The sequence below is a fragment of the Phytophthora sojae genome, assembly GCF_000149755.1.
Source record: "Phytophthora sojae unplaced genomic scaffold PHYSOscaffold_3, whole genome shotgun sequence".
In the NCBI taxonomy this organism is placed as follows: domain Eukaryota; phylum Oomycota; class Peronosporomycetes; order Peronosporales; family Peronosporaceae; genus Phytophthora; species Phytophthora sojae.
Genome location: NW_009258117.1, coordinates 2,791,668 through 2,805,870, shown reverse-complemented (window position 1 = coordinate 2,805,870; position 14,203 = coordinate 2,791,668). Strand labels below are relative to the sequence as shown.

Below are 14,203 nucleotides of genomic sequence, written 5' to 3'. Positions count from 1 at the left end.
TGCTGCCGATCGTCATGGACATCTTGTGCTCGTCCTAGGGGCTGCTGTTCCTGTAACGGAAAAGGACGAGTATGAAGTCAGATACTATTTCATGGAAAAGGGCAAATTATGTGGCGAGTATGTGTCTAGGATATCGTACTTAGAGGAATGCAAGATTTGCAATTTATCGTACTTAGACGAGTGTGAGATTTGCGTGGCCCGCATTACAAGCGACCAAAAATGAATGACAAGTCGAAAATGGAAATGACGAAGTTGTGCGTTCATTATTCATCACTAATACTAACGAGTTCTGAAGCCATGAAGAACTACATATCCCTCATCTGTTCACGTATGCAACTCACGCAAAAGACTTTTTGTGCTTCAAAAATCAACCTCAACCGCGTACATTTTGTGAAAAAATAACATCCTGCGTGCAGCGTTTTAAGCGCCGCCCTGAGGACGATACAGAGGCGGCAACGTAACGAGTGCACTCCCAAAGCATCATACAAGAAGTATCGAGGAAGGATATCTCTTAGCACATCATTGCGTGTGGCTATTCAACACAAAAACGCAATCCATGCGCAAGTGGGCGTTCAAATGTTTTTTTTAGCGATAAAGCTTCTCCAACCTATATTCACGAGCCTGCATGAGCTCCTACTAGCCGCAGAAGTGCGCAACCGCACCTTCCCACTAGGCGGCATGTTCATACGCACGTACGTTTCTGGGTCATCGTTCACGCGCCGCCGCCGCGCGCCTCGCATCACGTTGCTTACCTTGAAGCCTGCAAATTCCAAAATGAAAAGAGTGGCTGGGAGCGATGCAGAATCAGATTTCTGGTCCGGCACATACTCGTCATATATTTCGTATTTTCTCGTGAAATCGTATGTGGCTATATTCACTCCGAACGGAAAACGCCGATTTGTACAGAAATCTGCCTCAATACCGAACGGGTATACAAAACATAACCTCATATAAATAATACTTCAAGGTCCAACAACAAGACGAACGGGAATGGGCAAAGGTACTGATGTAAAAATCCACGATACCTTTGTTTGGCTAAAAGTACCAAGCTGTGCAGTTTGAAAAGTCTGTGCGATCTTCTCTGTTTTTACGATTCCACTTTCACATTTGCGCACTACCCGCTAAGCCCTCTACGAGTAGTACAAAGTAGAGCTACTATCCGCACTGATGTGGTGGGAACACGCTTGGTCGAAGGTCAGCGCTGAAACAGCTCAGCACTGCTTTACTCGGGTTTGATTAACTAAGCAAGCGTCAAATCCCGGCTAAAATAAACTAATTCAGTACAGCCTTTTCTCTGGTAACGCTGAGATCACTTTATAGACCTGGCAGAGTTCTGTATACTGCATACTATTGAATTGAACACTTGTGAAAGATATACAAATTGGAGGGGGGTATACTATCAAAGTAGCTCCGACGATACAAGCCTGGATATTTTGTAGGGAGCTAGCTACGTTCTGCAAAGCCCCTCTGAGACGTCGTACATTGCATGTACCAGTCTTCAAACCGTGGATACACCCATAGGTTGCGCAGAGTTGGTTCACAACGCCTGTCATGCCGTTAGATGCAAGCAGAACTTAGATCACCCATTTTTTTCTTTGGGTACCTTACGGTAATTTTGCGTAAAGTTCCAAAAATGGCAAACCGTGCCAAAGACAAGTATCACTTTAAAGATAAAACAACCGGATCTTGCTTGCCGTATTTGACAAAGTAATCCATACATGTAAAATAAAATGTGATTTTCCATTTCAAGACATCCCTTAGCCAATCAGAAGATGTTAACATGCTAAACTTAACATAAAATTTGAAGTTCTAAGAAATTTTTATGTACCCAACGTTCAACTTGGTATTTAATTCGGGGAGGGTACGCAATTTGGCGCTATCCGTTACATGTACACGATAAAGAATGACAACAGTGAGTGTGAGAACATCCCGTTGTACTCGGCGTGATTAGGCTTCCGATGTACTCGGCGTGTCCACTTGCCTTGCTACGCTACGGATCGTACCTCGCCATTGGCCCAAAAACAAAATCGTACACTCCGCAGTCTTGGAGTGCGGTGGCTTCAAGAGCAAGTGCTTCAACTGTGACGAAGTGGGCCACATGAAGCGGGACTGCCTGGAAAAGGCAAATGGAGACACCGCCGAAGAATCGGTGTTTGCTGTGGCGGAGAATCCATCAGCGGGTTGGCTGATCGATAGTGGGGCGACGGCTCACATGACGTCTCACCGCGATGATTTGTTCGAGTACAACGAGTCGTCGGCGGACATGTATGTGACAATCGCGGACGGGAAGAAGATCCGCGTGGCTGGGAAAGGGTCGGTGCGCCTAACGGGCATCGACGGCAAGCGCATCAAGATGGTGGAGGTGCTCCACATCCCCGGACTCGACCGGCGACTACTCTCGGTTGGGAGGTTGGCTGAACACGGCATGAGTGTCGAGTTCCAGCGGAAGTCGTGCGTCATCTGGGACAAGACGAAGGCGATCGCTTCGGGGAAGAAGGTCGGCAAGGCGTACTTGCTGGACTGCCAGCAGGACATGGCGTACTACACCGAGTACTTGGGAGTCGACGGAAAGTGGGAGCTATGGCATGCTCGAATGGGACACTTGAACGGAGACGGGCTCCCGACGACTCAACAGCAGACGAAGACCCCTTGCGGCGGATTCATGAAGGGCAAGCAGACGGTCGCACATTTCCCGTCGCGGTCGACGTCAGCGACGACTCGACCGCTGGAACTGGTTCATACGGACGCGATGGGTCCTACGAAGACGAAGTCCAAGGGCGGAGCGAGGTATGTGCTCACCTTTGTCGACTACTACTCGCGACACGTCGTGGTGTACTTCCTGACCAAGAAGAGCGAGGTCGTGACCAAGTTCAAGTCGTTCATGAAGCTGTACGAGAACCAGTGGGGACAGCGCATTAAGTGCCTGCGCTCGGACAATGGCACTGAGTTCGTGAACATGCCGATGACTGAGATCTGCCGGGTGAACGGTATTATGCATCAGAAGACGGTCCCGTATAGCCCCCAGCAGGATGGCGTGGCGGAGCGGATGAACCGCACGATCATGGAGAAGGCTCGAAGCATGCTGCACTACTAGGGCGAGGCTTCGATATGGTGGTCAGAGGCTGTCAGCACTGCTGTCTATCTGATCAACCGGTCGACGAACAGCATACACCCGGCCAAGACTCCGTACGAGTTGACGTTCAAGTCGAAGCCTCGGCTGGATCATCTTCGAGTCTTCGGGTCTATGGGTTAGGCTCATGTCGACAAGTCGCGACGCACCAAGTTGGAGCCGAAAAGCTTCAAATGTATGTTTCTTGGGTACGCCGACGACTCAAAAGGCTACCGAGTGTACGACTTGGAGTCGAACAAGGTGAAGGTGTCCAGGTCGGTGAAGCTGGTGTGACGAAGCGCCCGTGCTTTTTGAAGGCTCAGGTAGCTAGACCGCTCGACCTTGGTCTTCGCTCAGCCCTTGCACCACTTGGCTCAGCCCTGCTTAGCGCTGCGAGAGTTCCGCTCAGCTCCTTCCGCTGAGCGAACACTCCCACTCCGCTTCGCTAGGCTTAGCTGCTTGAACGCTTGGCTCAGCTCCGACTCGGGCGGGCGAGGCGTGTGTTCCTCACTCTGCGATCCCCTTGGCGGTTCGTTCGATCACGGCTACGCTGTGGGCCCAGACTCGCGTCGGCCACACCAGCTGCTGTAGATGTTGAAGGTCTCCGGAGGTGTTCCCAGACGAAACTCGCTCCCCACTTGGCGAGTCCCAGTCCGCACGTGTCCACAGCCCGAAATGCCCCGGGTTTTCCTTAATGAACCCAACACCACACACAATAGCCTCCACTTCCTCTCTTTGGTTCCGGCTCAGAACCACAACACCCCTTCTTTCCCGGTCGGCCTGGGTCTGGGCCGAGTTCGCCTTTATTTCTCTGAGCCTGGGCGAGGATCGTACCGGCTTCTCCTTTCGTCTCTTCGAGTCAAGCAACGACCCGGTCTGGAGTTAGTGCTCGGTTTGAGCCTAGTCCCAATCCAAGACACTCACACACACCCTGGGACTACCCGCGCACCAGGTCCACAATGAACCGATACTAATAATCACACAATGCACCGGGGCACGCCAATGTCCCCAAGCACACAATACAATTACCCTGCCTAAACCTCAGAATGGATCACCTTCCACCCGAAAATATGAAATACACCCTAAGATGTAACAGTAATATGAAATAACCGTACTGCCGTCGCACCGAAGCACTCTGACAACGTTGATATGTTAGCTTGAATTTGTGTGGATGATCGCCAAGACACCTTCTGGCCAAAGACCTCCACCACTTGCGTCCTTCGGGGCAAAACGAACTCTGTTTAAATGTTTACACATGCACAAACTAGGCCTCACTAAGTGGGGGCGCAATATCCCCCTGGGTACACACTGACTGGCTGCGCGAAGAGCGTCGGCTGTATGCTTACCGGGCGCCTTTGAAGATCCGCCCGATATCCTTGGTCTTGGCCAATGCGGCGGCTCCACGTCGGCGGGCGTCGTCTTGGAGCCGCTGGAGGCCGTTGAGATCCGCTTGAAGTGTCCGCGATCTTGGGCGGTCGCACCCAATGTAGGCTGGCTCATGGCTGATTCACCGGATGAGTGTACTCGCCGGTGCCACCAACTTCGCCGTCAGTACCACTGTCTGGACTTAAGTCCAGCGACCCTTCACGCGGCACTTCAACTGGACTCCGACAACTCCGCTCAGACCCATGCCACGCCACTCAGGTCCACGACGCTCCGCTCAGCTTCTCGACTTGAGGGGAGACTCCGGTCATCACGTCGAGGCTGTGCTCAGACTCCACGTCGCTCCGTTCAGACCTTCGATCCTCGCCCAACTTGTCGACTTGGGTGAAGACTCCATGACCACAGGAGAAGCTAGACTCGGGCTCGGCACGACCCCGCTCGGGCGCCTGCTCCTCGACTCAGCTCGGCATCTTGGACAACCACTCCATAATCACTGGGGGAGGTTGAGCTCGAACTCCACCCGGCTCCGCTCAGACATCAGCGCCTCTGCTCAGCTCGACGATCTGGGCGAAGACGACATGGTCACAGTGGATGCCGAGCTCATGCTTGCGGCGGCTGCAGAAGCCATCGGTCAGACATCAGGGATGAGCTCAAACCGGAGACGCTTAGTGCCAAACATCCCAGACCCCAAACGCTTGACTACCCAGCACAGAGTCTGAGCGGAGACTGCATGACACCAACATCAGCTCAGGTCCATGTTCTCGGATGCTCAAAGGCTGTAAGCACCGATGCACCACCAAACTCCAACGATAATCCTGTTACCGTGCTTGGGCGAGATGAACTCAGGCAGACGACAGACGAGGTCGGGAGAAAAATGCTCTCGGGCCTCGTCACACTGGACGAGCGCGAGGTGAACGGCATCTACGGCATGGCGCCGATCGAGAACTCGCCGATCATTGAGTTGACGGAAGATGTCGAGGATTCGGCACTGCCCGAGGAGATACAACGACCTGCCGCCGACGAGCCGATGGAATCGGTGGAAGAGACCGTCGAGGACACGGAGACGCATGAGGTGGAGACGTCGGAGCGATCCATGCAGGAGCTGACAACGTACCGACGACTCGCGAGACCGGTATTGAATGATGACATGGTCTTCCACCCCGAGTCGGAATGGGTCCGCCGCGCCCGAGAACCGGTATTACTACTTGGAGATGGTTTAGCAGACGGCGAGGAGTCGAAAGAAGATGGTCCAGATGACTCGGAGGACGATGAGCACTTCTGGCCGCCGTCTCCGAAGCGACCAAGGGTGGACGAAGACAGCCTATTGGCTGAGGCCGTGTTGGCTTATGCCGCAGACGTCGGCGATGCCAACGACGCACCCATCACGTATCAGCAGGCCATGCAGAGCGACGAGTCGTGGGAGTGGGTGAAGGCAATGAATGCGGAGCTCAAGGCACACGCGGACAACGGGTCATGAACGCTGGTCCGTCGGACACCGAGTGCTCGACCGATCGGTTGTCGCTGGGTGTTCGCAAAGAAACGCGGCGAGCACGACCGAGTCATCAGGTATAACCCACCGGCGACCGCTCTTATCCCGATTTTGCACGGATAAGATTAATATAGAAATTTGTATACTGGTGGGATAGGGTAAGCGAGGTCCCCAGCGGCCTGCCCCGACTCTTCGGGTTCCACCGGCTGTCAATCTCATCGGTCAGAGTTATCCAATCAAAGCTTGGATACGGCCGTAATATTAAGCTCTGTCGAGATTTCGATTGAAAAAACCTTGGCGTAATTCGCAGGATAATGCGAACATTCGCTAAGTGAGTGAATTGTGAATATCGCGGTTGATGGACGTGCTCGGCAATCGCTGTGACACTATCCCAGGGCAAGCACGGCACGGCACATGATGGACGCCTTCTACTGCAACGACGAGACGTACGAGGCACAACCGAAAGCAGAACAACTCAATCTCGGTACGCTGCTCACTCTAGCCAACCTGTTGCCCCATTGCTGACGTGTTTCTCGACTGCAGGCGAGGCAAGCGCTGGCGGCACAAGCCCCCCCATTCCATCGGCAGTACACCCGCCTGACTTCCTCCTTCCTCTTCGCCATGCAGGGCTATGGCTACTCGCAGTACCAGGCGCACTCGCCGCACCACCAGCGCAGCGGCGAACTTCCCAAGCTCTACTACAAATCCCTGGACCACGGCACCAATAGCGGCGGCTTCAATGGCCCGGCGTACATGAACTCCAGCAGCACGTGAACCCGAACAGCATGCAGGCCCGGCACTAGGCCCGACGCCGCAGCAGGGGGCTTCGACTACGAGCCCATCAGCACCCAGGCAAATACTACGCGCTGTCGCCCAAGGCCTATCGATACAACTGGGGCGGCTCTCAGAGCCGCTCTGTTGGGCTGCGGTCATACGTCAGCCCACACGGACAAACGTTCGCGTGAGGCGCCCTAAATGAAGGAGAAGAAGCGCGTGTTCAAGCTAAACGATGGCATCAACCATCACAAGACGCTGCAGGACGAGGCCGGACGATCAAGCAGTCCATCGTGTGATCTCGAATCAGAGTGCGGAGCGCGCCTAAAAGCAGGCGGATCGCCGAGGACCAAAATGGTGGTGGCTAAGGCGGTGACGTCAGCGATGAGGGCTATAATACCCAATGGTGCTGCCAAAACAGGCTCTCACTGCAACAGCAGCCTTTGCAGGCGGATGCAGTGAGTATGTCTTTTAGTGTAAGGATCTAGTATAAAATAAAATAAAGGCATTCCATAGAATTGAGCGACAGTCAAAATGAACCTGTCAAAAGTCGCGGTCGCTCCTCAGTGGTACAGTACACATCGTGTGGGGGGAGATTTCTCCGAGAAGATCATGGCCGACGCAAGTATGTACACCGACGGCAGGGCGGCCGACAGCAGCAGCACTGTGGGTGGCAGCAGCAGCGATGACGAAGAACGCTCGAACCTACAGGAGCTCACAGCACGAGGGCGCTCCGAGAGCCAAGGGCAGCTCAGCGATCAAGATACCGACTTAGACCGCTCCTCCTACTTTGTTCTCTCGGGCCCTAACTACACCTACGAGGCTGTCCCGGTGCGCATGTATGTCCTACTTGTGGTGGCTATTTGATATCTAACCGTCCTGCTTGCATACAACAGGCTTTCACGCCGGATGTCAACCGAACAGCATCAAACAACAAGAAAATTTATGGCAAGCCGATGTCTGTAGGAGAGGTACGTGCACGTTTCTTTGGTGTTTCAGTGGGCGTCACGATGGCTCAATTCCGATGTGTGCCTAGACGTTGGAGAGATTTCAATGGCACCAGGGGTTCCTTGACTTTCACACCCTCCAGCCAGTACGCAAACCTTCACGCGACTGGGTGGGTATGCGAATTACTTGAGTTCTGTGGCGTAGTCTAACAAATGTTATTATGCAACAGGTTTACGAGCCTAGATTCAGGTCTACCAACCATGTAGACGCATTTCTAGCCGCCCTTCAGCTCTACGAGATGTATGCGCAGTTTCAGAATGACGAAGACTCGAGTCACATCTACGCGTGGTTGCAAGCGTCCCTGAAAGCCTCGAAGGTATTTCACGCGTTCTGTGGTGCCAGGTGTACTCCCAACGCTAACGTGCCATTGACCTCTGTGTAGTTAACGCTGACTATGATAAAGCGTCGACAGCGCCTGTGCGAGTGGGATATTGAACGCTTAGACGCTTTTCTCGATTCCCATGTTGAACACCATATCGCCATGGAGGCAGATGAATCGTACGACGAGAATGCTATCCGGGAGCATACCAAGGAGGGGTTTTTCAAAGAGCTCGAGTATAAAGCTCGAGTCCAAGAAGCCGCTGCGCTCGAGTGACTTGCTGTCTGGACGTATTAAACCGACGTGATGTTTCCTCGTCTTGGGGTATCGTTGAGACGCTAGTACGTCGGAAAGTGCTTAGCCCAGCTTCACAGAAGCATACATATTTTGTTAGCGATGCTGAGATGTAATGAAGAAGCCCATGCCTACATATATTCCGTCATCGCTCTCTTATTGTAGCATAGATCTCAACGTTGACAACCAGCTTGGCCGCTGTCGATGCCAAGGTCGGCTTCGCTCTCCCTCACAGGCGTATTTGTATTAAATTTTGTATGGCAGATGTCAAGATTGACTTCGCAGTGAAACATAGATCTCAACGTTGACAACCAGCTTGGGTCAAAGCTGGCTTCGCTCTCCCTCACAGGCGTATTTTGTCAAGATCGACTTCGCAGTGAAATATTGACTCCCACCTAATTATCCGACTCATTCTGCTGCTCGGCCCCGCTGAGCGTACATTCCACCGCGCCGAGCAGCTCCGCCAGCACTTCCGCCACGGCCTCCCGCTCGCTCTCATCCGGGGGCCTCTCAGTCGCAGTTACTCCTTTTTCATCCTGTCCTGCTGCATCTGCGCCTGGCCGCTCTGGCTGATGCACTTGTACCTCTACGTTTCGCGTGACACTTGGAAGCGGTAACTGCGAAGATGACACCGAAGCAGCCCCATCGACATTCTGAACATCGGTCTCGTATTGCCTTGGTAGTACAGCATCCGAGGAAGCTGTGGCCATCCTTTCCGCGCGTAACTCCTCCTTCGACCGACGCATTCGGATCCGTCCGACCTTTTCAGAGTGCGGAAGTTGATCTCCGTTCTTCCATTTCGAGTGCCAAATGTTAAAGCACGATACAGAATTACCATCGGATACGTTTCGCGCCTTGGAACACAAAAACAGTCTTCCTCGATCAGTGGAGCACTGCTTGCAGTAATGACGCGTTGTACCGGGAGGTCGATTCGATCCAGGGCTGCCAGCACCACGCAGTACCGAACAAACTTTGCACACGCGAAACTTGAACTGTCTTGTCCGTCGACACCATCAATTGATGCTTCGAGCTTGCTAGCGAGTACGCCGTCGAAACTGGTGTCTGGTTAGTTCTTGGCTCCACCTCGGTAACAGCGGCTTCGGCGACTGGCACCGTTTCCAGGAATTCATCATCTCCGAGAGCGAGTAGCTCCTCGTGTAGCTGAATGAGAAAATCCGCGTGTGAAAGAGGTTTTTCCCCCACCGACTTCGCGTACTCACGGTGGGTGATAAATGCGTTAATAACAGCTATGTCGAGAAGCCCGTAGAAAACATATTGTAGTATTTCTTCGGTCGCATGACTCTTTGAATGGAGTACCTAGTCCAAAGCATTTTCGGCGTAAGTGATGGGCGGCAGAACCGCAACAGAGCAACACGTACCTTTGCAGACGTAACTGGTCGTGACTGTCAACACCCCCCCATGTACTTGTTGTACAATACCACAAACTCCGGACACGGAATGTTGCCTGTGAGCCGTCCTTTTGCTTCCTCCGCACAATCGCACGTCTAGCGGAGGCCCCAGTCGCCACAAAGTAGCAAATTTTCGAGTCGACCCACCGCGTCGAGTACATTTGACGATTCATATTGTTCCGAGCAAGAATGTATGAGCCGCGCGGCATCCCTCTCGAAGCTGATTTTTTGTCGGTCGTCAAGTCTTCGGGGAAGCCAAGACGCGTCGTAGAAACCGTCCCGATATTGTAGTACCCCATGTCCATCAAACGAAACCCCAACGTCACCGAAGAATACTCGCGATCAGTGATGATGATCCGCTTCTTGGATCGATCCACCCGACGCTGTTCCCACAAGGCTTTAAGGTTTCGAACCATAACAGCTGGTCCACTTCTGGTGTCAACAAATTGACTGTTTTGTTTCTTACCGCAATAAACCTCGAACCTGAGCATGAATCCACAGCGTTCAGATACCGACTATATAAAATAGCGCAAATGAGCATACCTGGAGCAGTAGTGGGTTTTCCCGCAACAGCTTGGTGCCGTACTTGTGCGGCTTATTCTTCAGGAAAACTCGTATATTGTTCCGCGAACTTCTTGAAGGGATAACCATCTCGTCGAATGCAACCCAGCGCCCTAGTTCCATTCCACCCTTGAAAGTAGTCTGTAACTTGTTTATCACGTTGCGAATCTTCCATGCCCGGTCCGTCTTAGCCTGCGGAGCCTGGTTGTTCGTAAAGTGGAGAAATCTGGCGAAGGACGTGTTAGTGGGCCTTTTATTATATAACGTGGAAGTCACAGTACCTGTTAATCTCCTTGAAATGCTTGCGAACCATAAATGGCGACCAAGTTCCAGCTGGGATCGCTCCACGGGCTCGCGTCTTCCAATGATCTTCCAGTCGAGACGTTATCGGGCAAATAGCCCTGGATATTACTAGGACCAGAAAATGCATGATCTCCGCGGCAAGTACGTCTTTGAACGCGTCCAACGCCTTTTTCTTTGCTTGAAACATTTCCTTGCGTTTGTAGATGTCGTCCGTCTTCTTTTCAATGGACAACTTCGCCTGTCGAAGTCTTTCCGGTCGTGTCTGACGCTCGTAACGATTAGTTTCCTCGGCAATCTCCGTCCAGAGAGTCTTCGGCATGTAGTAAAAAAAAAGATCAGAAGGTTTCATCGTTTTCGCTGCCTCTATAGCCGAGGCAGTAAGTTGAGGAGGGTCCGTAAACACATCCGTAGCGCCGGACAGGTCCGAGTCATCCCGTTCGTCGGTTACCGGTAGCAACTCCCAACCATTGTCAGACATGCCTCGAAGCATTTCATCTGTTATGTAGTCCTGGGGGCCGGCAACCGCGCGAATTTCCTCTGCTGTTTCGACACTAAAACTTTCGTTTCCGGTATCACCCGCAATATAAAGCTCATCTGCAAACTCATCTTCAGAATCGTCGTCGGCACTCTCGCCAGAACAGCCATCCGATTCCAGCACCTCGTGATCGTCATCAATACCCACGTTCACTTCATCAGCAAGCATGTCCGCACGTCTTTTCGATTTCTTCCCAGATACTCGACTCCCGGGAGACGAAAGAGTACGTCGATTTTGCGAGGGTGTTGCGGTTATTTCTGCTGTCTGCCGGGGCGATTTTCTTTTTCTGGGAGCCTTGTCTGACCCTCTGGAATCTGCTCGCGGTACTGGCGTAGCGCCCGCATCCGCATTGTTTGAGATCCCGTCACCCCAAGGCTCAACACCACCACCTGCGTTTGAGATCGCCTCTTCCTCGGTAGTCTCGGGAAAGCAATCCGGGTAATCGTACTCGTAGTCATATTCGGTTCGATCATCGGTTTGCCGGCTCTCGGTAGCCACATTGTCAGCATCATTGGTTACGCCCACTCCATTATTTTCTGGAATCGATGCTCTGCTTGCTTGGTGAGCTGTAGATCCACCACTGGGTTTCTCGTTCTCATCGGTATCTTTCCGAGGGCTGTCATGTCCTACCGTCCCGGTAGCATCGGTGACTTCAGCTGGAGCTGGGTTTTCGAGCATAGCTTGACGTGCTGCTTTCTGGCGACGCCTAAACTTCTCCAATTTGTCAGGGCAGTTCAGATTGGAGGCAGGCTTCCAGCTCGTTTGGGAATATCCCTTCCATTTCACCTCAAAGTAAGACAAGCCAAAACGAAAAGTTTCACAAATAATTTTTTCCACTTCGTACACTTCCTCCGAACCTGGGCACCATTATTACAGTTAGTACATTTTCCCAAAACCAACATAAGAGCATGTGACAAACACGTGCTGCTTGTTACCTTCAGAACCCTCTTGGTGTTTTGCAGGGATTTTAGCTGTCACGTGGCTACCTCGGTCAGGCAAGTCCGCTTTTCGGGTTGCTTTTTTCTTCAACGCGCGTGCCTCTTGAAGTTGTGCTACCTTAAACTTGTTGAGGAGCTCAGGACAATGCAGATTCGATTCCGGCACCCACGACGTCTCGTCGTAACCCTTCCACTTCACATGGTACTTGGGCTCCACGCACGAACTTCATCTCGATGATCTTCTCGACTTCAAACTCGTCGTCTGCGGCATTATGAACGTCTACTATAATATCGCTACGACGCTTTGCTAGTGAAAGATACGTTTTGCTTACCAGATGCCTCGGAGTTCACTGTCCTCGCTGCTTTTCCTCGCGCCTTCCGGGGCGGCTGGGCGTCGCGCCCGCTGCCTACTCGGCGCTTCTGTGCCATCTCGACGAGTGACGGTGGAGGGGGGGGCAAAAGGCGCACTTCTTGCATCCGGATACGTGGGCATTGTTGACCTTGATCATACAACTATACTGATATTAAATTTCGAATCGAAACACATCCGGATACGAAGCACGACAGAGCAGATCGTATACTTGTAATATCTCGATATTGAGTTGCAAGTGCCAATGTTGACATCGCAGGTGAATTGCTTAGCAGATTCCTTTGGCAATAACAAATAGACTGGTACTGCTAGATGTCCTAAACTGCTTCTAGAGCTCCTCAACATTGTTTTCACAGTGATAAATACAGACTAGAGCGTGAGAACGAGACGGGTAACAACTAATACCCTTTTTTTCCGATGAGATCAGGTATTAGAGTCAATGTAAAATACATAAAGTAGTGTCTGCCACATATGATTCCCTTTTAAATCCGGATATATCAGGCGTATCGTTCTCACGCTCTAGTCTGTACACGCTCGGCGTCGCACTCACCGTGCACGTAACCCGCTACATGGCATCGGGCACCACGACCGAGCTCGCGAGAAGCGAAACGACGGGCATGACGGCCGCACACCCACCCACGTGCATGTAAAGAAGAGGGATTTAACGTTGGGCTGGGGAATGTCAACATTGACATCGTGAGGCGCTGGAACACCAGATCAGCGAGGCGTCGAAGCTCACCAGAAAACTTGACGGTAAGCATAGCGGCACCCGGAGCAGCGACTGCTGCACGGCGAGCATAGCTGCGGTAAGCATAGTGGCGGCGTAGGCGACAGATGAACAGCGAGCATGGCGGCGGCGGCGAGTGCGAACGTCGGGCAGCATTCCGATGAGCTCAGTCACAGCGTCACGGCGAGCGTAGCGGTAGCGGGGACAGCGAGAGCAGCATGACGAGCATTGCGGCGGCCGCCACAGCGAGAGCAGCACGACGAGCATGGCGGCGGCCGGCATGGGCGAGAGCAGCACGGCGAGCATAGCGGCGGCCAGAGTAAGGATCAGCAGCTTGGTGGCGGCCTTGGCGGCGACGGTCGATGCGAGCCAGGCGACGGCATAGTTGGAGAAGCGCGCTGGAGCAGTAGCTGGCGATTTCGGAAATAAGGTTTGGGATTGAGCGCGCGGAAACGATCTTCTGGCACGGATCGCAGCGCGAGCGTGATTGGCCGCGAAATGACTGGCCAATTACACGTCGCAAATTCAAACGATGGGGGCGCTGATTGGCGTAGATACCAGAGCGAACCCACGGGCGAAAATCTGCGTGTTGCGCGAACTCAAAGCGCAAGTTGGAAAAGCGCGCGAAAAGCTGTGTGTTGCGCGAAGCTTGATGGCTGTATCCAGGCTGATACCACTCCGTGTGACCTTTGGATTGAGCCAATGCTGATCGGCTTATTAGCTTAGGTTTCTAGGATCGATAAGCACTCCGAATTATAGTAGTTCTTGATTTAGTGACTACCTAGTACGAGGGCATTTCTTTTGCAGTTCTATAGTAACTTTCTTTTGCAAGTTCTTCTGCAACAGAAATGATGGCAAACGGTGCCTGAACGTCGCTCGCCTCGCTACCTAGGCCAGTGTGGTGTCCTCACAAAACGCGGTACCCGTAGATATGAAATTCCAACCAATGCGTGCACACGGTTTCTATAGGTGAGCGCTAGCACC

The 14,203-nt window shown here is 52.6% G+C and overlaps 2 protein-coding genes across 2 annotated transcripts; one reads left to right on the top strand and one right to left on the bottom strand.

Annotated features, from left to right (window-relative positions):
* Positions 1–7,289: 7,289 nt before the first annotated feature.
* Positions 7,290–8,358, top strand: PHYSODRAFT_245760 (hypothetical protein; the record flags this gene model as incomplete). Its single annotated transcript, XM_009524529.1, has 5 exons — positions 7,290–7,586; positions 7,652–7,726; positions 7,846–7,876; positions 7,970–8,079; positions 8,146–8,358. 5 exons carry the CDS (start codon positions 7,290–7,292, stop codon positions 8,356–8,358), a joined length of 726 nt encoding a protein of 241 aa, XP_009522824.1.
* A 1,931-nt stretch (positions 8,359–10,289) lies between these two features.
* Positions 10,290–11,139, bottom strand: PHYSODRAFT_494501 (hypothetical protein; the record flags this gene model as incomplete). Its single annotated transcript, XM_009524528.1, has 2 exons — positions 10,290–10,572; positions 10,628–11,139. The coding sequence occupies 2 exons, from the start codon at positions 11,137–11,139 to the stop codon at positions 10,290–10,292; spliced, it is 795 nt and encodes a 264-aa protein (XP_009522823.1).
* Positions 11,140–14,203: the final 3,064 nt, after the last annotated feature.